General features: G+C 46.2%; 1 protein-coding gene and 1 non-coding gene across 2 annotated transcripts; both read left to right on the top strand.

The window, feature by feature from the left end:
• Nucleotides 1-3,102: 3,102 nt before the first annotated feature.
• Nucleotides 3,103-16,179, top strand: RNF114 (ring finger protein 114). Its single transcript, XM_020906237.2, has 6 exons — nucleotides 3,103-3,284; nucleotides 6,810-6,960; nucleotides 8,924-9,030; nucleotides 9,353-9,467; nucleotides 12,965-13,072; nucleotides 14,387-16,179. Exons 1-6 carry the CDS (start codon nucleotides 3,139-3,141, stop codon nucleotides 14,450-14,452), a joined length of 693 nt encoding a protein of 230 aa, XP_020761896.1. The 5' UTR covers nucleotides 3,103-3,138; the 3' UTR covers nucleotides 14,453-16,179.
• LOC139036844 (small nucleolar RNA SNORA70) lies at nucleotides 11,421-11,552 on the top strand. The gene has a single exon (XR_011489707.1). It is a non-coding gene; the product is annotated as a small nucleolar RNA SNORA70 (small nucleolar RNA).
• Nucleotides 16,180-23,939: the final 7,760 nt, after the last annotated feature.

Genomic DNA, 23,939 nt, shown 5'->3' on the forward strand with positions numbered 1-23,939 from the left:
TCCCCTGGAGTGGAAAATGACAACACGCTCTAGTATTCTTGCCTGGAAAATCCCACAGACAGAGGAGCCTGGTGGACTACAGTCCATGGGGTCCCAAAGAACAGGACACAGCTGAGCAACGACAGAAGCATTGACTGGGGCAAGGGTATGGGGTATAAAGTAGGTTAATGGTTCGCAAAGTGCAGCCCCGACCAGCAGCAGCTGCACCACCTGGGGAAAGTGTTAGAAATGCAGATCCTTGGGCCATGCTGAATTTGAAACGCTGGAAACTCTTATTTTCAGAATCCACCCCCCAGGTGACTCCAATGCATACAAGAGTCTGAGAGCGACTGGCACTCCTTTTTGGTTGGTTGTTCCTTTTTAACATTTTTAGCCCCACCCTGCTGCATATGGGCCTTAGTTCCCCTTGGTCCCGCTGCATTGGAAGTTTAGCCACTGGATTGCCGGGAAAAATCCTGATTCCTGTGTTCCATCTGTGTTAAAAGGTGATTTAATACCTCTGTGCGTCGATTTGCATGGTTGTAAAATGCAAATTGGCTTCCCAGATAGCTCAGTGGTAAAGAATTCGCTTGCTGAGGCAGGAGACACAGGAGACGCCGGTTCTATGCCTGGGTCAGGAAGATTCCCTGAAGGAGGAAATGGCAACCCACTCCAGTATTCTTGCCTGGGAAATCCCATGGAGAGAGGAGCCTGGTGGGCTACAGTCCATGGGATCTCAGAGTTGGACAAGACTGAGCACACAGAAAAAATGCAAATAGTAGAACCTGTCATAGCTTGCTGTGTGGATTCATGTAAAGTGCTTAGAAAAATAAGCACCCCAAAGTTCACTATTAATATACTATTATTTCAATCCTGTCCTCTTCTTTCTCATTGTTGTAGTTCAGTCACTGAGTCGTGTCCAACTTGCTGCGACCCCATGGACTGCAGACAGACCAGGCTTCCCTGTCCTTCACTACCCATCAAGTTGGTGATGCCATCCAACCATCTCATCCTCTGTCGCCCCCTTCTCCTCCTGCCTTCAACCTTTCCCAGCATCATGGTCTTTTCTTCGCATCAGATAGCCAAAGTATTGGAGCTTCAGCTTCAGCATCACTCCTTCTAGTGAATATTCAGGGTCAATTTCCTTTAGGACAGACTGGCTGGATCTCCTTGCAGTCCAAGGGACCCTCAGGAGTCTTCTCCAGCACCACAGTTTGAAAGCATCAATACTTTGGCACTCAGCCTTCTTTATGGTCCAACTCTCACATCCATACATGACTACTGGAAAAACCATAGCTTTTACTATACAGACCTTTGTCAGCAAAATAATGTCTCTGCTTTTAATACTCTGTCTAGGTTTGTAATAGCTTTTCTTCCAAGGAGTAAGCATCTTTTAAGTTCATGGCTGCAGTCACTGTCCTCAGTGATCTTGGAGCCCAGGAAAATAAGGTCTGTCACTGTTTCCATTTTTCCCCTTTTTGCCATGAAGTGATGGGACCGGATGCCATGATTTTCATTTTTTGAATGTGGAGTTTTAAGCCAGCTTTTTCACTCTCCTCTTTCACCTTCATCAGGAGATTCTTTAGTTCCTCTTTGCTTTCTGCCATTAGGGTGGTATCATCTGCACATCTGAGGTTATTGATATTTCTCCCAGCAAACTTGATTCCAGCTTGAGCTTCATCCAGCCCAGCATTTCACATGATGTACTCTATATGTAAAATAAGCAAAGTGACAATATGCAGCCTTGACGTACTCCTTTCCCAGTTTTGAACCAGCCCGTTGTTCATGTCCAGCTCTAACTCTGCAGGTTTCTCAAGAGGCGGGTCAGGTACAGATGAGTCTGTGGAAAGTTCATTTCAAGAGCTCAGACTGGAGGCGCTCAGTGGATCTGAAGCCCGAGTCTGGGACTCCCTGCCCTCACCACCCTCCCTGCTCACAGCACAGGATCTGGTGGCAGTTACAAGGCCAAAACAAAAACTTATAAATACATACAACACACCTCTGCCCCCATAGAAGCACCCCCATTCCTGGAGAGGAGACAGAGCACTTTTGGGCTGGGGAGATGTCAGATGCACAGTGCCTGGCATAGGAACAAGAAAAAAAAATGGTAAAATGAAAGCATTGACTCTCTTGGGCTGCTGCCTACACACCCAGTTACTGGTTAGTGAAAAGATGGCCCATATGGCTAGTTAAAAATAATCCTCCTGCTGCCAGCAGGTCAAGCAGAATCAATCCAGAGGACTGGGAATGGGCCAAATGAGGTGCAAATTTGCATTCAGTTAACCTGGTTTAGCAAACTGATTCATTTGTCTTGTGCAGACTCTACTGTGAGGCCTCTGTGGCCTTACAGGATAGAGTTTAATTGATCATTGACTTTCCTGATTAAGAAAACCACACAGACCTGTTAGCAGAGCCTGCCTTAAAAAAAAAAATGCAGCTTTTGTTATAATGGACTGTATATGAGAGCCAACTCAGTGCAGTGGGAAGTAAAGAAAGATGAGATTCAAAACATCTGGGGTCTAGGCCTGCTTCTTTTAAGATTGAGGTTCAGTCTATCTCTTCAAACCCCAGGCTCCCTATCTTCTACAGAGCTGGAGTTGGACCCCCTGGCCAGGAGGCATGTGAAGACAATATTAAATAATTTTATTACTTCTGCTTTCACTAGGAAGTCTCAATGTGGTGATAGCCTGTCTTCAACACCTCTTTAATCATGCTTAAATCTCCCTTTTCTGTGTCAACAGTATCCGGCACGAATTCATAAAAGTATATTGTTTCTATTTTATTTGTTCCCATGCTTTGTGGAAAGAAGTGGTGTTGATTTTCTATTTGTAGATTGGGGGTGATATCCTGTAAAATTTGTTTGCTGAAACTCGACTGAAGAGAAAGATTAAGGAATAGTGCATGAGTAAATATTAAGTAATCGCAACAACCATTTAAATTTTGGGCAAAAGTGGCTGAAGCACAAACCCTCCTCCACTCATACCAGTCTCTGGATCCGGGTCTGAATTTTCCCCTAGTGTCTGAGGGCCCGGGAGGCGTGGCCCGCCCTCTAGCCCCGCCCCCAGCCCGACACACATTCCATAAGCCACGCCCCGAGCGCCCCTCACCGCTCTCGCTCCGCCCCTCGGACGCTGAGGCGCGGCGCTCCGCGGCGGCAAGATGGCGGCGCAGGCGCAGGCCAAGGCCCGTGATGGTGGTGCGCAGCTGGCAGGACCCGCGGCAGAGGCCGACCCCCTGGGCCGCTTCACGTGTCCCGTGTGCCTGGAGGTGTACGAGAAGCCGGTGCAGGTGCCCTGCGGACACATGTAAGTGGCGGGTTGGGCCCGGTCGGGGTGGTGGTGGGGAGGGGGATTCTCCTGACTGGAAGGAAGATGGAGCTGAGGAGTGAGGCCCCAGCAGGAAGGGTCCCCGGGCTGGAGCGGGAGGCCTGGCCTCGAGGCGCGTCTCCTCGGGGCTCCCGGGGGCCCGTGGACGTCGGCAGGGCGCTCTTCTCTGCCGCCCCGCTTCCTCCCTAGCGTCTGCCTCTTGCGTTGAGCGCCCGCTGTGTCCCGGCCCCCCTCCCACGCGTGATGGCGGAGTGGCACCCTGTTGGCGGGTTGGTGGAGCCCGAGGCCCGCCGGGTCCCCGTGAATATAGGCTGCCCGTGGCCCCTCAGTTATGCTGTGTCCTGTGCCCGGCTCTGCCCGGCAGTTCCGATGTGCTCCGAAGCTGGAGAAACGGTCGACTGGACCAAAAGGACAAAAGGAGAGTCCTGAAGTAGACCTGACCCGTCTGCCCTTCACGGGAAAGGGGTCGGGAGCTGGCAGGCAGCGGTTGTCAGCGTTCCCACAGGCGTACGAGGTTTGTTGCGCTGTGTTTGATATCCAGAGCCTCCATACTGCTTAGAGACTGCTTATGAGGACGAAAAGAGCTTTTGTGAGAATGTCCAGTGACAGGCTCTGGGGTGGGCTTTGAGAGTGGGCCAGATTTGAATGGAAGCCTTGCTCCATCAGACCCGCAAAACGGCCGAGTGGAAAGAATTGTAGAAAGCGTGGCTGCCCCCTTCTTGCTGCTGGGGGTTGGATTTTGCCCTGTGGCCTCCCCCAGCGCTTCTCACCGTGGGCATCGCTCGGGGTTGGTGTTGGGGCCCCTCCGTTGGTCGGGAGGCACAGCGGGCACCTGCTGGGCGTTCCTGTTCCTGAAGCAGCCCTGCGGGGGCAGGGACGTGGCAGCCATTTTGCAGGTGAGGGCACCGAGGCTCCCTCAGGGCCGGCTCAGCATTGGCCGCTCTCGCCTGATGGACCGCGGGTGTCTGCCTGCCCAGGGCTCCTCAGCCACCCGGATGCCTTTTTGCTCGTACGAGGACACCAAACTCTTTCCAGCTTCAGGCTCTTCCTGCTTGTAGTTCGGTTAGCCTGGAAGTCTTCTTGCCCCTTCAGCCGCTCCCCCGTCACCGCCCCAAATCCTTTCCAGACTTCAAGGCCCAGTTCTGGTAACCTCCCTTGTCACTCTCCCTATTTCAGTTACCTCCCTGCTTCTCTTCGGAGGACTCCTCCTCGTGCCTTTCAGAGAGCAAAACTTAGGGCTCATGAGGGCAGTGTTTTGCACCTCTTTCTGTTCCAAGTGCCCAGTGTAGTGTCTGAGCAACTATTTTCCAATCTTATATTCAACTAGCTAAAAATATTTGTATACACACTATGTGCCAGATTGGGGAACATCCTAAGAAACAAGGTGATTCTGCCCTCAGAGTTCACAGTCCACTAAGTTGATGATAAATAAGTACTAGGCGTGTTCAGACCCTTGTCAGTCAAACTCATTGTCCACTGGGAAGGTATTACAGAGATAAAGCCTGTGTGAGTGGGGACAGGGGAGTGACATTTAACACTATAAAGAGACTTGAGCCAGCACAGTTTACCAACTAAAGAGCAGCGAAATTTGAGGTTTCCTTGAACCAGGTGGACCTTTCCAAGGTCAGAGGTCAAGGGGCAGTACTGATATTCAAACCTTAGCTCTTATCTATACTCACCATACTAGCTCCACGTGTTCATCAGCTCGATGCTGATTGAAAACAGATGGTGGGATCTCTGTGAGGGCCCCCACATCTCCCTTAGCTCCCACTGAGTGCTTTTTGCTCTGCCTGGTTGATTTTTGCTACCTTTTGTGCTTGAAAACAGCATCACTGCAGCTCCAGCTGCATGGGGCATTGAGTTCTTATAAAACTTTATTTCACGTCCTGAATTTACATCCCTCTCTACGTTAGTGGAGTATAGCTGGAGACTGGCAGGTGGCTGGGTGCCCAAGAGAAGGACTTGTCTACGGAGCATTATAACAGGAAGGGTGGGCCATCTAGAAGGCTGAAAAAGGCCCATCAGTAGGAAATGGAAACTGAAAGCCAGACCAACATTGTTTACTCGCTAAGTCATATCCGACTCTGCGACCATATAGACTGTACCCCTCCACGCTCCTCTGTGCATTGGATTCTCCAGGCAAGAATACTGGATTGACTTACCATTTCCTTCTCTAGTTGATCTTCCCAACCCAGGGATCGAGCCTGTGTCTCCTGGACTGGCAGGCAGATTGTTTACCACAGAGCCACCAGGGAAGCCTGTCCAAGATACAGGGGCCATTTAAGAGCAAGCTGGTTTGTTAGGCATGACGGGCAGAGTGGCTTGTGAACATTGATCTCTGAGTCACAGCTAAAACCGCATTAACATCTAGCTAAACGACAAAAAGGTAGAAAACTTTTAGAGACAGTAAAAAATATATATATACAGATTACCTTTGATTATATATCCAGAGTTCTTCCTGGTAGATTTTGTTATCTTGCCTTAGATCTCTGAGGTTGCAAGTGCAGCTGGGCTACTTTCATGCCTCATTATTCCTTCTTTCTCTGTACCTTATCTCAGTATTACCACCTGTCTAGGCTTCAGATGTACAGAAAGTTGGTCATCTTTAACTTCTTTTCTTTTCCAAATTCAGTAAATTTGGAAAGTCGCCCTGAATCCACCCCTGAATCATTTCCTGAATTCTTTATTGCCTCAGTCAGGCCCTCATGATCTCTTGCCTTCGGCCATCTATTTGGTTTCTTATCTAAAAAAAAAAAAAATTAAAACTGACAACTCTATTGTCCATGCTAACCCCAGAGTTATTTTTCTAAAACTTGATTTTGGTTTGGTTGATACCTTGCTTTAAGTACCTGGGGCTTATGAGGCAGAGTGGTAAATATGCACGATGCATGTAAGGAAATGGAAGTCCAGGGGCCTGAAATATTCTTCCCCTCCTCTACCGCTGAACTCTTCTAAGGCTCTTTCATGTATGCTGTCTGAAGTCTAACCACTACTGTCTTTCTCCGGTTACAGCTGGCTGCTCTTGACTTTGTGTTTCCATAGTGCTTTGCATTCACCTCTGTTGATGGCTGCTCCAGCTTATGGTGCATTTCATATGTGCTAGACACTGTCCTAAGAGTCCACTATACATAATCCATCCTCCCTAAATTCTAGAGGTAGGTACTGCAGTCTCCACAGAAGAGAAACTGAAGTTTGGGAAACCCCAGCAAGATCCCTCAGTGGCCAGGACTAAGGACTGAAGACTGTGCCATAGCACCTTCTGCCATGTGTCATGGTAGTTTGCGTTTATTTCTGCTGTTGGACCTGTGTGTTCTTTGCAAGGAACACTGCCCACCTCCCCGATCCTACCGCCACCATTTTTCTTGCCCAGAAGGACTGAATCAAGAGCAGAGAGCGAGTAGTTTTTAATTCATTATCCATTGATGTCATTTTGAAAAGTTTATCCATTTTTGTTGTTTTGTCTCCACGATGCATGACGCAGGTTCTCTGTATGTCTTGTTCTAGCTTTTGCTCTGCATGCCTGCAGGAATGTCTGAAGCCGAAGAAGCCTGTCTGTGGGGTGTGTCGCAGCACTCTGGCACCTGGCGTCCGAGCCGTGGAGCTCGAGCGGCAGATTGAGAGCACAGAGACTTCTTGCCATGGCTGCCGTAAAAATGTATGTGGAAGTGAAACGGAAGAGTCAGTGTCTGTCTGTAAGATGGGTAAAACATAGAGCTGTTGCCACCTTGTTTCTGAACTTAGAGCGTGACTAAGTGACTAACAGCACGTGTGCATGCTGGCTGTCTGTGGCCGTGGCCGTGCTGTTGCATTTTAGTAAGCTGATTGGCTGTGTGGTTTGGTTTTTTTCTTTTAAAGAGTTGGTTTAGCATATTACATAGCTTAGCTTTGAAAGCCATAGAAATCAGTTATCCCAGTTTTTTTCTGTAACAGACCCATTTTTCCCAAAGCAGCATACACAAATTTAATTAGAATATGACAGAGTGATATTTCTCCATTTTTTAAAATATAAAATGAAGTCAGTGCCTCAAAGTTACCTGCTGCAGTGAGTTTGAGGGGAAATTTTGTGATGTATTTTACTACAGATGTAAAACTTGTTCAGCTTTTGGCACTTGGCAAATAGGAATTGTTGTACAAAGGTCAGTAAATAGCGATGTCCAGTATTTGAAGTGCATCCATGTTTTTTTTGTATGACCATATTAGAGTCAAGAATGTTTATTTTAAAATAATTATAACTGCACAGGAGAAATACTATTTTATTTTCCAAAGAGATATATGCAGAATTATTGGGTTTTAAATAATTGCGATTTCATTAATTCCAAACAGCCCAAAAATATAAATTAATGTGGGCTTGTTCTCCACTCCGGAGATTACCTCTTTAAAAATACTTCAATTTAGAAGGCTACAAAACATTTTTCTGCTCTCTGACAAACACAGGTGTGGGTTTTATACAAACATAGATGTAGGATTTTTACAAAATAAGGTCTACTATAATATATATTTATACAACTTCTTTACACTTTTGAAAAATTTTTTTCACTTCCTGACTTACCGGACATCCTTGCATGTCAGTTTCATTACTTTTAACACCTTAGTGTGAGCAGCCATAGACTGGATGTCCCTTTACCGTTTCCTCCTTTCAGAGTGATTTAGCACTAGGAGTACACAGTGGCTGTAGCTCTGAATAGAGCTATTTCCCATCCCCTTTAACTGGGAGCTCTTTGAGTGGCAGCTTGAAGTCAAGTTCTTTAGCTGGAAATAAGACAGAAGCATCATGGTAAGCCAGAGTGCAAGTACTGAAACATATTTTTCCTTACAGTTTCTTTTGATTTAGAAACTTAAGATATTGAAGTAAAATTTCCTGTTACTTCATCTTACTTTTAAAAGAATTTTCTATATGCTTTTGACTTTCATTGTAAAGATTAGTGGTTATATTCTATTTCCAGGTGTATTCTACCTCCAGAAATGTTTATCTTCCTTTTACCTCATTTTTCATTCCTTAATTTTTTTCTTTCTTTTTAGAACACCTATGATGAAACACTCTACTCTGGGCTTTCTTTTGTCTTTCTGTCTTGCAAAGACTAGATTTTATTAATGAAGTAGAATTCAGAATCTGATTATTATTTTTTCTTTTTGGTAAGAAGTTCATTTATCACAATCTGGTGACAGAATATTATTGTTTAACTAGGATTACTGGCCTTTATCCCTTTTATGTAAATCATCACTTTTCTCTGCTGCACTTATAACGGAATATGGTTCTTGGCATGCTGAAAGGAGACTAGTTTAAGTGCTGGAGTAGAAAACTTTAGACACTGCACTGGGTTTAGAGTGTCTCTGAGCAGAGAGCATATCATGAATAAAACAAACCTCTCCGAGGGTGCTTTTAGAGTGGAGGCAGATATCCTGGTTTGCTCAAGTAAAACATCAGCCTTGATACTAATAGAAACCCTGCAAAAAAAGTCAGAGTTTCAGTCCCTTCAGTGGAGCCAGGAGTCTCGTGAGGTTCTTTGCCTCGCCAGGGCAGTATAGGTCTAGTTTACGTCTTGCCTTTGCTTTGGGACTGTGTTGGATTGGGTACAAGATCCCAGCTAACTTGTGGGCTCCGATTCTTCCTGCCTAAGTTCTTCCTGTCCAAGATCCGGGCACATGTGGCTACCTGTTCCAAATACCAGAATTACATCATGGAAGGTGTGAAGGCCACCACCAAGGACGCGTCTCTTCTGCCAAGGTAAATGGTTCTATCACTGTCTTCAGTGGATGTCTTTCTTCATGAGTTTTGGAAAGCAGAGGTGTAATTGTTAGGCTGGCTAAAGCTGGTGTAAGTTTTTGTTTTGGGGTGGTTATGGAGGGCTCGCATGTTCACTTTAAATGCGGGCTAGACTGTTACTTCCAAAACATGTGACCTGACTCAGAAGGATCACCAGAATCCCTGTCCTGACACATTGAGTGAACTTTGCTTTTGCTCCTTGGGGAGGGGACAGTGGTTGAGATTGTGTGGGACGATAACTCACAGAGAAGTTTCTTCTTTTTTCTTGCCTTTCATCTTCCAGAAGTGTCCCAAACCGTTATACTTTTCCTTGTCCTTACTGTCCTGAGAAGAATTTTGATCAAGAAGGACTTGTGGAACACTGCAAGTTATCCCATAGCACGGACACCAAATCTGTGGTAAGAGAAAACTTGAGTTGTTTTGTTTTGTGGGTTTTGTTTAAATTTTTATGGGGGAAAAACTCAAACTTTACAAAAAGTTACAGGATTAGTTAATGAACTCTTAATTTACCCTTCAGGTGGACTCACAGATTAAATTTTTACCATATTCGCTTAACCATACTCTGTATACATATTTTGTGCTAGCATTTCAGAGTAGGTTACAGATACCATGACCCTTTGCCCCTAAATACTTTAGCACGTATCTCCTAGGAAGAAGTATATCTTTTTAGAAAACCACATTTTTTGTGTTTTAATTTTCACACTCAGGAATCGTCACATTGATATAAGCTAATACCTTATCTGCAATTCATGTCTAAATTTTAACAGTAGAAATGTCCTTCAAGGCAATTTTCCCCAGCCCACAGATCCTGGATCTGTGTTATATTTGAATGTTGAGTCTCTTTAGTCCTCAGTTTTTCTTTCTTCCATGACCTTGACATTTTCTAAAGAGGGTGGGCCACTTGTTCTGTAGCTTGTCTTTCAGTTTGGGTTTGTCTGTTTCTTCATGATTACATACTCGAATGCTCTATCCTCTGCATACACATCACGGAAGTCAAGTGACGTCCCTTGCTCCCATTGTTGGTAATGTTAATTTGGATCTCCTGGTGTCTGCCAAGTTTCTACATAAAGATGCTGTTTTCCATTTGAATAGCTTCTTCATAGTTGTGGAGAAAGAGAATTTAGATGGAAGTATTAGGAAAGTGCTTATCAGTCTTTGACATTTAATTTAAATATCTAGGCTGACATGTGGTTTTCTTAAGAAAAAAGAAAAGTTCAAATTTGGTCCATCTCAGCAGTGTTACCCTACCCTCTTAATATGATTGCCAGACGGGGTCTTAATACAACTGTCTCTAGTTTCATTTCTATTTTCTCATTTATCTTACGCCCCAAAGCCAAGTTTTCGGCTGCTGCTTCAAGATGTTTTAGTTACAGTTCTTAATAACTAATTACTGATTGAAAGAGCAAATGAGCTTAGACACAGACACACAGCCGCCGCCACCTGCCCCCACTACCCATTTTCCATTTTAAAGTTAGCCAGGTAAACTCAACTCTGTTGCTAATTATGAAAACTAAAACGGATGTTAAATCAAATGACAGAGATACTTTCATTCATTTCCTGCCACCATCTTCCCTGCACTCATTTCTGGAAGCCCACAAATGCTACCCACGCTAAGTGGATGAAGCTGGTTAATGCAAAAACCAGTACTGGAGCCTGGTATCCTGGCACTTAAACCAGTTCTATCTTCACGGCGTCAGAGGCACCTCTGTGGGCTACCCAGTGGCCTCTGAGTAATGCTCACTGTGTGTGTGGAAAGTACAAAATTGTGTCACCCAGGCACATTTCTAGCTTTCGATCGGAAGTATGACTCATGCATGTCCTCCTTTCTTGTCCCCCTTTTGATGCCAGTGATGGCGCATTCTGCACACTGTAACCGGCGTCACTGACATCGATTTCACATCAGTACATGTGGATCTGATTCTTTTTTAATGAGCTTCCAGTTTTCCATTACTGGTCTGTACCATGATTTAACTGGTCCCTTCTTGACAAATGTCAGGACTGGATATTAATTTAAGGACTCTCCGAAATTTAAAGACTGGATATTAATTGCTGCTAAAAAATGGTTGATTGGTGGGCGAGATAATAAGTAATATTGTATTTGTAAAGGGAAACACATTTTTAGGACTGTTCTGAAAGAGTAAAGGGTGAATTGTATCTTATTTTTAAATGCTTCATTTATTGCTGAAGTAAGTGTGCCACACTTAAATCTAGGTGTTGGGGATAAGGAATAGTTTATTAAATTATTATTTCCTGTAGTTCTGAAGTTTTTCATAGTGCATTTGAAAAGATTGCCATGGATTTTGACGCACCTTCACCTGTATTTTTGTATGTCTGTGAAGTAAAGTCTTAAACTGCCGCCAGTTGAGCTAACTATGCTCCTTTCTCCGGGGCCTGGTGTACAGTGACCGCGGACAGCATCCTCCTTGGTAGTGTGTGCAGCCTGTTGCTTGGATGGGTTGCCCTAAGGGACCTTGGAGATAGACTTTTCCCACGGACATTCCTGTGTGGCGTTCCCAGTCTAGGCTCCAGACAGGTATGCAGGGTGCCTTTGGAAAGCCCCAAGGCACAGTGGCCAGAGCCCACATTGACCAAGTCATAATGTCCATCGACACCAAGCTGCTGAACAAGGAGCGTGTGATTGAAGCCCTTTTCAAGGCCAAGTTCAAGTTCCCCTGGCCACCAGAAGATCCATATCTTCAAGAAGCAGGGATTTGCTAAGTTTAATGCAGATGAATTTAAAAACCTGGGGGCTGAGAAGTGGGCCCATCCCAGATACCTCTAGGGTCAGCTTCATCCCTAATCATGGCCCCCTGGACAAGGCCTTGTCCCTTTCTCAGTCAAGGCCATCAATAAGTTCTATTTCCTGACAAAAAAAAAAATTAGTAAAGTCTTAGATCTGTATTAATTTGGTCAAAGTTACTAAGTATATTCATAATCTTGATAGGTATTGCTAAACTACTCTGGTATCTGACACTGCAGCTCAATTTTCTCTCCTTTTCCCCCTTCTTTGGCTTCCTGAAATCCTTCTGATTACTTGATCTCTTTAAAGCCCTTGCACCTCCCCATTCTGCCCCCCTTCTGCAGAACTCACTAAGGATCAGTGTTTGAGCCCTTCCCTTGGGACATCTCCTCCTCAGACTCTGGTCCTGACTGTACTCTGCTCCTCAGCACCAGCTCTTCCACTTGAGGAGTCACCCAGCATGTCACATGCTTCTCGTGTCAACCCCCTTTGTCACCATATATCTTCCTTGTAAAGTAAATGGTGACATGCCGTTTCCAATCCAGACCACTTATGCCTGGTTCTCCCCCTTCCCACTCCTCTCTGCCTCTCTCCAGGAATTTTCCATCCTAGCCACACTGATTGGCTGTTTGCCATGTACTATTTGTCTTTCCAATACCTCCGACTCTTCAAAGCCAGAATCAGCCTCGTGTGAAGGCTTTTCACCCTGAGCCCCTTCATCTGAACATTTACTTTATAAAAATAGCATGTAAGACTGTGTTACTTCCTCAGGACGTTGCTCACCTGTCGTTTCCTTGGTTTTCTTGGTGCTTTTATTACCATTTTTCCCACTGGGTTGGAAGGCTCCGTCTGGGCCCCTCATGGTCTGACACGCTGACACCCTGTTCTCTACTTAGTAGGGAATTAGAAATGGATGGTATCATGGCTTAAGCCTTTCCCCACCACCCACACCCTGCCCTGCATGTTTGTCAGCAGGAGACTGATGCTGTCTTCTGGGAAGTGAATGTGCCCTTGAGGGTGTGACAGGTGCTGGGCCAGGAGTCAGGAAAGCTATCCTGGAAGAAAGATGACCGGACACAGTCCACAGAGCGCTGATGTCTGCTCAGGTGCCAAATGCCTAAACCAGTCCCTAACACTGTGCTGCTTTGCCGGAAGGTGTGTCCCATATGTGCCTCGATGCCCTGGGGAGACCCCAACTACCGCAGCGCCAACTTCATTGAACACCTGCAGCGCCGGCACCAGTTCTCCTATGACACCTTTGTGGTGAGTCTGCAGCCCAGGCTCTGATTCCTAACCACCACCCACCCCCCCCAACCCAGCGGGCCGCACGGCTCCCTCCCTCCCTCCTCTGACCCGAGAACTGCAGGCCCCCAGGGCGGGAGTTTGTCACTGACGTGATGGGCTCCCTGGGGTGACAGCTCTGTGGCATTTAAGGAAGTATCCACTTCCTTATATTTGTATCCACTTTCTTTCATATGTGGCTTCTAGCTGTTATAGAACCTGGTTTGGGATCCTTAAGCTCAGAAGCCCATCGGTCCAGGCAAGTCATGGAAGTGATTCTCCTAGGGAGTTACAAGCTGGACAGTGTATATGACTCCTAATGCTGCCAGCAACTCCAGCTGATTGGGGCGGAGCCCGGCACTGTGTTGCCCGGTTCCTTCCTGCCCCAATACCAAGAAGCTGGAAATGCAGAATTTCGTGTGGAGTGTCCCATATTTATTTCTTAAAGTACTTCAGGTCAAATCAAACACACTGGGACTTGCCTGGTGGTCCAGTGGCTAAGACTCCATGCTCCCAATGCAGGGGGCCTGGGTTTGATCCCTGTTCAGGGAACTAGATCCCAAATGGTGCAACTGAATACTCCCCTGTGTGCCATAATGAAGACCCGGTGCAGCCAAATAATTTAATTAAAAAAAAAAAAAACTAGCCAAACATGGTTATCAAGTTTACATCCTTTCCCAGGAGCTGAGTGGTTTTGAAGGGCACACTGTTGTCTTGGCATTACGGTGACAGAAATCTAGCTAGTTGTCTCAAGTAAACCTTTTATTTACATATATAGGTGTCGGGTTAGGATTTGAGAATAGCATTCAGTCTCAATGGCTGTGTTTCAGGACCCAAGACGGAAAGCATGACTCTTTGCTGAGTTGTCATAAAGAGTAATTTATTCTTGTCCTAATAAGAGTATCTGAAATTCAGACCTCAAAATTAACATCTTTTTGTTAAAGGTGAATACAGTTGTCAAGTCAAGCCCAAGTAGGTAGCTTTGCCTCCTTGAGTCAAAAAGGCTGTTTGCACCCCGGACACTCCAGCCCTGAGCACCTGGTCTGTGCTAGGCTTCACGCAGGTGCTCGCCGGTCCTCGCTGCCTGCCCGTCTGAGCGAGCCATGGGCATATTCCTGGTCAGTGAGGCAGCCGAGGCCCGGAAGTAAAGCAGTTGCCCAGAGTCAGGCAGCCAGCATGCAGACCGTGCAGCTGGGCCCTGGCCCTTCTCCAGAGCTCTGCTCAGATGCCCTGCTTCTCCGACCCAAAGTGAGTCCTCAGCTGCACACAGTTGCTGAGCGTCTGTGTTGTCCGCAGGATTACGACGTGGATGAGGAAGACATGATAAACCAGGTGCTGCAGCGCTCCATCATCGACCAGTGAGCAGGCCCGCCCAGGCTGTGTTCCCCAGCCTCGGCTACGTGTGTGAAACGTGACTCGCCCCCCTGCGTGTGCAGCAGACCGGGGAACGGGCCCCCTGGTGGGCCCTCCTTTCTTTTGGGCTGTGCTCACCTGTGTGTCGCCTGTCTGGTCTTCTGTTGCTCCTCAGCCGCTTGGCAGAGCCTCTGTCTCCTCTCCAGAAGGTAACCCAGCTGCACCCCGCACCCCGTCCTCCCGGTCCTCCCGTCCTGTGTCAATCTCTCAGGTCCTCTGAGCCAGCCAGGACCTTCCCTGGGTCATAAATAGCACAAATGAGATGAGCGTCTCCTCTCCTTGTCTCGGGGTCTGTGAGCTCTGGCAATAATGTGTCTCGTGGGTGATGGAGCTGCTCCCGTGCAGTGCGAGTTCCTGTTTGTTGGTCGTTGGCAGCAGCTGCCGGAAGCTGGAGTTACCTCATGGGAAACATTTCACAAGTCCCGTTGGAGTGAATGTTCTGAGCTTAACGTGGTCTGATGCTGGAAGTTTTGATGGGTGCTGTTTTCCTACCATTCCTGCACACCCTTAGGAATAACTGGTTCAACCTTAAATGCCTGCATGGTGCCTTTCTAGGGTAAGGTGTAACCACATATTTTTAGTGAAAAGAAGCATTTCTGACTTAGGAAACTTAAACTCCATTTATTACTAAACGAGGAGAAGGGTCAGCTTAAGTGAGGTGGGAGGGCCACAGCTTTGGGTTCTGATTTTCTTCAAACTAATGAGTTATTTTCCAATGACTTGTTCATGTTTGCCTCTCTGTTTGGGAACCTGCTCACATTCTTGTCCTCGAAGCACGAGAGGAGTCCGCAGATGAGTGAGAAGCTCTGGGGCCCCAGTGGGCGCCAGCTCTTTCATCTTTCATTTGGCAACTTAGATTCACCCGAGGGTTGCTTTCCTGTCACACACTTTTTCCCTATAAAACTGGTTTCAACACGTCAATCAGTGTGCGAAGACCTACCTTCTGAGGCGGAGGGCTTAGGGGAAGTCCAGCCTGCCCACCTGCTGCCTCTCTGACAAGACCCGCAGGTCAGGAGGCACAGCACACCTCCTGGGAGCAGTTGGCCGTGGAAACTGTCTGCCAGAAGCTTGCTTTGCTAACAGCTCAAGAAGCTTGAAGTTCACCTTGTTTCACCAGTGCTAATAAGGCCATGGGCTGTCTCATCTGGAGGAGCAGAGCCTCTGGTAGACCAGAATGTTCCGTATCTAGGTTTAGTTTTCCCTGTTAGACCTCCTGTCTGAATAGGGATATTTTTGCTGGTCAGTGGCTGAAGTTGCAGGTGACCCAGGGCTCTGGGCCTGGACACTGCTGCTGGGGGCCTCGCCCTCGCTGCCACCGGGATCATGTGTGCTCAGGAACCAGCAGGGACGGGGTCCTGTGTGGGGAAAGTAACTTTCTCTAACGCGCTGTCGCTCGGGAGGGCCCAGGTGTTGTTACAGCTTCTTCACTAATTTCTGGAGAAAGTTCGCTCTGACCCTCCTGAATTGAGATCATCTCAGCCTAAGTTTAGAGGGAAATGTAACAAAAGCTTCATTTGAGAGAACCTGATGGTGGTCTCGCAGTGGTACCAAGAAACAGATTTCATTGTATTAAGTGCACTTCATGTATTTCTAATAAGATGACTTTCCAGAAAGTGACATTTGTCATGTTCTGGCTTTTAAAGTGAAATATAAATAAATTTTCATGATTTATCCAACTGGTACCCTGTAATGCCTATTGTTATTAACCTCAGTTTGCTGAAGTCTGGGCTTGGGGAGCTTCTGGAAGACTGTTGTGCTTTTTAAGGGGAAGTTCTTGGCTGTCACGAGTGAGTCCCGTCTGGCTCTGATGTCAGCTCTGACCCTTCACCAGCTGGCCTTACCGGGCCTGCCATCTCCGGAGAACAGACCCACCTCCCTGCCACCCCTGTCCCCACCGTCCTCCACCACAGACACACACGTTTGGGAGCTCCAGTGAGGCAAGAAGTGACCCTGTTGCATGAAACGAGACTTCAGATGCCTTAGCAACAGCCCTAAGACGTCGCAGTAGTGGGTTCCCCACGCGAAGGTCTGAGGTCATGGGCCTATTTCGGTTCTGCACTTTGCCTGTGGCTGTGGGACATCAGGAAAGTACTTCCCCTTCTGAGTTGCATAGATTTATGTAGGATCCTTCTGCATGTGTGGCTTCACTGGTGGCTCAGTTAAAGAAGGTGCCTGCAGTGCAGGAGACCTGCGTTCCTTCCCTGGATTGGGAAGGTCCCCTGGAGGAGGCATGGCAAGCCACTCCAGTATTCTTGCCTGGAGAATCCTATGGATGAGGAACCTGGTGAGTTATGCTCCATGGGGTTGCAAAGAGTTGGACACAACTGAGTGACTAACACTTCCACACCTGTGGAAGTCTGGGAGCTCTACTGAACATACACTATCAGAATAAATGTTCTGAACATCTATTTGCCGGGAAGCTCACACCTCATTAAATTATCATTTGTGCTGTTACTTGTTTTAAAGGCTGTCTCCCACATGAAGCTCTAGAGGGCAAGGACCAGACCTGTGTGGCGCGCCACTGTCCTCCATGCTTGGCTCCAAGTAGACTCCATAAATGTTCCCAGAATTTAAAGGGAACCCTTTTACAATGGTACTCCCTTTTCTGTGGTGACTCCAGCTCAGAATTTGGATGGTAAAAAGAGCCCGAAAGAAGCTGGTGGAGACCTGCCCTGCCCATGCCCTCAGTGTCATCCTTGGATGCCCTCAGGGTCCACAGTACCTGCTGAATGTCCCATGTGAGGGCTCGGCTGGACGTTATGAGAACAGGGGTAACGGCAGTGGATAATCCTCATCCCGGGTTCCTGACATCCCTCAAGTAATTTTTATTTAATCCTCCCTCCTTTAGCTCCCGAAAGGTGACCCAAACCAGGCATTCAGGATACTCCAGAAAAGTCAATCTCATTGAATCCTCTTCCAGCCCTGCAGGAGGGGTGCTGATAGCACTCCCATTACACAGATGATGGAGTAGAGGCTGGGAACGGTGAGTAATTTACAGTCCGGGGTACAGCATAGCGGCTTCTCAGGTGGCTCAGTGGTAAAGAATGCGCCTGCCAGTGCAGGAGACTCAGGTTCCGTCCCTGAGTCGGGAAGATCCCCTGGAAGAGGAAATGGCTCCCCACTCCAGCACTTTGCTGGCATAATCCCATGGTCGGAGGAGCCTGGTGGGCCACAGTCCATGGGGTTGCAAGAGAGTCTGACAGCAACTGAACAGCAACAGCAGTGCCACTACTGTTTTCCTCCTCATTCCTGAGACCATGCAGTGCTCAGCCTCACCCCAGACCCTCAGTTCAGTTCAGTTGCTCAGTCATGTCCGAATCTTTGCGACCCCATGAATCGCAGCACGCCAGGCCTCCCTGTCCATCACCAACTCCCGGAGTTTATTCAAACTCCTGTCCATCGAGTCTTGATGCCATCCAGCCATCTCGTCCTCTTGTCCCCTCTCCTGCCCCCAATCCCTCCCAGCATCAGGGTCTTTTCCAATGAGTCAACTCTTCGCATGAGGTGGCCAAAGTATTGGAGTTTCAGCTTCAGCATCAGTCCTTCCAATGAACACACAGGACTGATGATCTCCTTTAGGATGGACTGGTTGGATCTCCTTGCAGTCCAAGGGATTCTCAAGAGTCTTCTCCAACACCACAGTTCAAAAGCATCAATTCTTCAGCACTCAGCTTTCTTTATAGTCCAACTCTCACATCCATACATGACCACTGGAAAAACCATAGCCTTGACTAGACAGACCTTTGTTGGCAAAGTAATGTCTCTGCTTTTTAATATGCTGTCTAGGTTGGTCATAACTTTCCTTCCAAGGAGTAAGCGTCTTTTAATTTCATGGCTGCAATCACCATCTGCAGTGATTTTGGAGCCCCAAAAAATAAAGTCTGACACTGTTTCCACTGTTTCCCCATCTATGTCCCATGAAGTGATGGGACCAGATGCCATGATCTTAGTTTTCTGAATGTTGAGCTTTAAGCCAACTTTTTCACTCTCCTCTTTCACTTTCATCAAGAGGCTTTTTAGTTCCTCTTCACTTTCTGCCATAAGGGTGGTGTCATCTGCATACCTGAGGTTATTGCTATTTCTCCCAGCAATCTTGATTCCAGCTTGTGCTTCTTCCAGCCCAGGCATTTCTCATGAACTACTCTGCATAGAAGTTAAATAAGCAGGGTGACAATATATAGCCTTGACGTACTCCTTTTCCTATTTGGGACCAGTCTGTTGTTCCATGTCCAGTTCTAACTGTTGCTTCCTGACCTGCCTACAGGTTTCTCAAGAGGCAGGTCAGGTGGTTTGGTATTCCCATCTCTTTCAGAATTTTCCACAGTTTATTGTGATCCACACAGTCAAAGGCTTTGGCATAGTCAATAAAGCAGAAATAGATGTTTTTCTGGAACTCTCTTGCTTTTTCGATGATTCAGAGGATGTGGGCAATTTGATCTCTGGTTCCTCTGCCTTTTCTAAAACCAGCTTGAACATCTGGAAGTTCATGGTTCACGTATTGCTGAAGCCTGGCTTGGAGAATTTTGAGCATTACTTTACTAGCGTGTGAGATGAGTGCAACTCTGCGGCAGTTTGAGCATTCTTTGGGATTGGAATGAAAACTGACCTTTTCCAGTCCCGTGGCCACTGCTGAGTTTTCAAAATTTGCTGGCATATTGAGTGCAGCACTTTCACAGCATCATCTTTCAGGATTTGAAATAACTCAACTGGAATTCCATCACATCCACTAGCTTTGTTCATAGTGATGCTTTCTAAGGCCCACCTGACTTCACATTCCAGAATGTTTGGCTCTAGGTGAGTGATCACATCATCATGATTATCTGGGTCATGAAGATCTTTTTTGTACACTTCTGTGTATTCTTGCCACCTCTTCTTAATATCTTCTGCTTCTGTTAGGTCCATACCATTTCTGTCCTTTATCGAACCCATCTTTGCCTGAAATGTTCCCTTGGTATCTCTAATTTTCTTGAAGAGATCTCTATTCTTTCCCATTCTGTTATTTTCCTCTATTTCTTTGCATTGATCACTGAGGAAGGCTTTCTTATCTCTCCTGGCTATTCTTTGGAACTCTGCATTCAGATGGGAATATCTTTCCTTTTCTCCTTTGCTTTTCGCTTTTCTTCTTTTCACAATTGTTTGTAAGGCCTCCTCAGACAACCATTTTGCCTTTTTGCATTTCTTCTCCATGGAGATGGTCTTGATCCCTGTCTCCTGTGCAATGTCATGAACTTCCGTCCATAGTTCATCAGGCATTCTGTCTATCAGATCTAGCCCCTTAAATCTATTTCTCACTTCCACTGTATAGTCATAAGGGATTTGATTTAGATCATACCTGAATGGTCTAGTGGCTATCCCTACTTTCTTCAGTTTAAGTCTGAATTTGACAATAAGGAGTTCATGATCTGAGCCACAGTCAGCTCCCTGTCTTGTTTTTGCTGACTGTATAGAGCTTCTCCATCTTTGGCTGCAAAGAATATAATCAGTCTGATTTCGGTGTTGACCATCTGGTGATGTCCATGTGTAGAATCAGCTGTAAATGTCTGATGACTAAACACTACTATTAAGTGTTTCCCAAACTTGCCCTGAAGATATAAATTACATGGGATGCCGCTGCTACACAGTAGATTCTCAGGCTTCTCCGTTACCAGATGCTGATTGGCTGGTGTGGGTGGGGCTTAGGTATCTCTCTTTTAGAAAGAGCCTCAGGTAAAGTGCATTCTTAGGCTCCCAGTGTTAGGTTCAGTCCTGTGCAACTCTTTGTGACCCTCTGGCAGCCTGCCAGGCTCCTTGGTCCATGGGGTTTCCTAGGCAAGAGTACTGGAGTGGGCTGTCATTCCCTTCTCCAGCGGATCTTCCCGACCCAGGGATCAAACCCTGGTCTCCTGCATTGCAGGCGGATTCTTTACCACCTGAGCCACCAGGAAGCCATCCTTAGGCTAGTGTAGGAAATTCTATCTTGTAAGACGGGTTAGTCTTACAACACATCTATTGTATAATAGCTGGGTTAGGGCAGCCACTCCGTTGGTTAGAATTGGGTGGGCAAGCTCAGTTCTTACAGGTTGCAAGACTTGAATGATGTAAAGTCTTTTCTGCTTATAAAAATCTGCTTGTAAAACTCATCTAGACTGTGTGGTTTCAAATGATCACCCCTCAAATTATTTACAAAGGAAAAATTACTAACTTTGGGACTTCCCTGGTACTCCAGTGGTTAAGACTCCATGCTCCCAACGCAGGGGGCCCAGGTTCGATCCCTGGTCAGGGAACCAGATCCCACAAGGCACAACTAAGGGTTTGCATACCACAACTAAAGATCTTAACATGCCACAACTAAAGATCTCATGTGCCACAACTAAGATGGCGCAGCAAAATAAATAAGTAAAAGTGAATACTGAGAATTAGCATCTTTGCAGTGGAGAAACCTAGCAGACTCCTCCTTTACCAAGGGATCAGAATTAATATCACTGATAATGGGACAAATCACAGGTGACTTGATGGGACACACTGGAAGATGCAGCACTTCTGAGAGTCCCGACAGAAAAACATTTAACTAGAGTCTAATTGTAAGGAACGGCTTCCCAAGTGGCACTATTGGGAAAGAATCCGCCGCCAATGCAGGAGACCTGGGTTTGCTCCCTGGATCAGGAAGACCTCCTGGAGAAGGAAATGGCAACCCACTGCAGTGTTCTTGCCTGGAAAATCCCATGGACAGAGGAGCCAGTAGATTACGATCCTTGGAGTCAGAGAATCAGACATGACTGAGCACACACACACACAGTAAGGAAACATCAGGAAAGTCATCCAAACTGAGAGAGAGTCTACGAAACAGCTCCACCTCTTGCAAAGTGTTAAGATTGAAGAAGACCAGAGAGGCTGCAACCAACTACAATGCTGCATGGTCCCAGGTTGGATCCTTGATGTTATGGAGGTTGCTTTAAAGGATGTTTACGGACCAATTGCTAACACTCGAATAGGGATTGTGGAACAAGTAACAGTATTTTATCAGTGTGAGATTTCCTGATTTTGAGAGTTACACCATAGTCGAATAAGCGAATGTCCTTGTTCTTAGGAGATAGATGTGAAAGAGTTTAAAGGAAGTGATGGGACTTCCCTGGTGGTCCAAGTGTCAAGACTCCTTGCTTCTACTGCATGGGGCACTGGTTCAATCCCTGGTCAGGGAACTAGGATCCTGCATGCCATGCAGAGCAGCCGCCGAAAAATGATATAAGTAAAGGACATGATGTCTCCAAGTTACTCTCAAATGGCTCAGAAAAAAATAGTGTGCCCCTGTGTATAAATACATAAAATGATAAAGATCAAATATGTACAGTGTTATAAACTATAATCCCTGCTTCGTTGTTTCAGTCGTGTCTGACGGTTTGTGACCTGAGGGACTGTAGCCCACCAGGCTCCTCTGTCCGTGGGATTCTTCAGGCAAGAATCCTGGAGAGGGTTGCCATGCCCTCCTCTAGGGGATCTTCCTGACCCAGGGATTGAACCTGCATCTCCAGTATCTCCTGTATTGCAGGCAGATTCTTTACCGCTGAGTCACCAGGGTCCCCTTAAACAAACAAACAAAAAACTATAATGCTTATTGTTTAGAAAATAGAAGAAGACAGGTAAAGCAGAAAAATATAAAAAAGAAAGTGGAAACCACTCCTCATCCCACCCCACAGTCTGTCAGTGATCATTTAATAATGAAATACGTGTCCTTGGGTCATATTTCATAAGTTGAAACTTAAAATAGGTGAATGCTTTCCTTCTGGTCTATATATATATATATTATAACCTGCACTTTTCACTCCATGATTTCTCTCTCGACATCTTTCCTGTCATTGTGGTGTTATTTTTATTTTTATTTATTTAGTTTTTTGTGTGTGTGGTGTTTTTTTAAATGATTGCGTGACACTCCTGGTGAGGATGGGCCTTAGTTTTATTTATCAGTAAGTATTTAGGTTTCCAGTTTGACTCTGTTAACCTAAAACAATAACACAATCAGTTGTTTTTAACCAATAAAATGAGTTTATTCGGGAACAGCAAAGCATTTCAACTTGGGACATGCACAGGTGGCAAACTCAATGCAAGTCCAGTAAAATAAAGGAGAGGAAACTCTTTTACAGAGGAGAAGGGGAAGTTGGGAGGGGCTGTTATAAACAAAAAGGCCCTTGGAGGAAACTGGGAGCTTGAAGGACAGTGCCGTGTCATTGGCTGCATTGTGACAGTCTCTCAGTGGCCACGCTGTTGACAAGTAAGGAGATAATCTTTCTTATTCCTACTGGCAGTAGTAAAATAGTGTCCCTTCTTACCACAGGTGCAAGGTACATCTCCTGTTGGGGTCTGTATTGACTCCTAGTGGTATATGCATGAGAGCTCCCTTTTCTGGCCTCCCAACTCCATTTTAGTGAGGTTTGGCCCACTGATGTGAAGAGCCAACTCATTGGAAAAAACCTCGATGCTGGGAAGGATTGAAGGCAAAAGGAGAAGAGGGTGGCAGAGGAGGAGATGGTTAGATGGCATTACTGGCTCAATAGACATAAACTTGAGCAAACCCCACAAGATAGCACAGGACAGAGAAGCCTGGCATGCTGCAGTCCATGAAGTTGCAAAGAGACTACATCATTCAGATTTAGCAAATGAACAACAATAACCCTTTATTAATTTTCGCAGCTGTTATGGGCCATGCTGCAGTGAGCATCCTTCCAAATGTATCTTTGCCCATCATCTAAGTACTTTATATATATACAGGACTGCCCTGGCTGTCCAGTGTTAAGAATCTGCCTTTTGATGCATGGGAAACGGGCTGGATCCCTCATCAGGGAACTCAGATCCCACTTGCCATGGAGCAGCTAAACCCTCATCCCGAAACTAGAGAGTTTGGGGGCCACACGAAAAGATCTTGGGTGCAGTGAAGAATCCTCGAGCCACAACTAAGGCCCAATGCAGTCAAATTAATTTTTTTTTAATTCAAAGCTTTACATGAAGCAGGGTACCAAAGCCAGTGCTCTGCGACAACCCAGAGGGATAGGGTGGGGAGGGAAGTCGGGGGTGGTTTCAAGGTGGGAGGACACGTGGGTACCGGTGACCAATGCGTGTTGATGTATGGCAAAAATCTTCACAGTATTGTCAAGTAATCCTCCAGTTGAAACTAATTAATTTTAAAATAAACAATAGTTTAAATATCCTTATTAAAAAATGCAAAGCTTTTGAGTATTTTATATAGAGAAGAATAGAATGAAGAGAAGTTGAGAGAGGCAGAAATACAGAGAACGACTGGGAGTGATTGAGACAGGCAGAAATACAGAGAACGACTGGGAGTGATTGAGACAGGCAGAGGCCAGGGAGACAGAAAGAAACGTACACGAGGTGAGACAGAAAGATAGAAGAGTCAGAGACACCCAGAGAAAGAGTGAAAGAGACAGATGGAGGGACAAGGAGAAAG

The sequence above is a fragment of the Odocoileus virginianus genome, chromosome 9 (genome assembly GCF_023699985.2).
Source record: "Odocoileus virginianus isolate 20LAN1187 ecotype Illinois chromosome 9, Ovbor_1.2, whole genome shotgun sequence".
Lineage (NCBI taxonomy): Eukaryota > Metazoa > Chordata > Mammalia > Artiodactyla > Cervidae > Odocoileus > Odocoileus virginianus.

Bases quoted from the DNA above. Each gene is read 5' to 3' on its own strand.
- RNF114 (XM_020906237.2), top strand. From the start codon at position 3,139: ATGGCGGCGCAGGCGCAGGCCAAGGCCCGTGATGGTGGTGCGCAGCTG. The intron at 9,031-9,352 runs GTAAATGGTTCT...TTCATCTTCCAG, and splicing joins GACGCGTCTCTTCTGCCAAG to AAGTGTCCCAAACCGTTATA. The intron at 13,073-14,386 runs GTGAGTCTGCAG...TGTTGTCCGCAG, and splicing joins TCTCCTATGACACCTTTGTG to GATTACGACGTGGATGAGGA.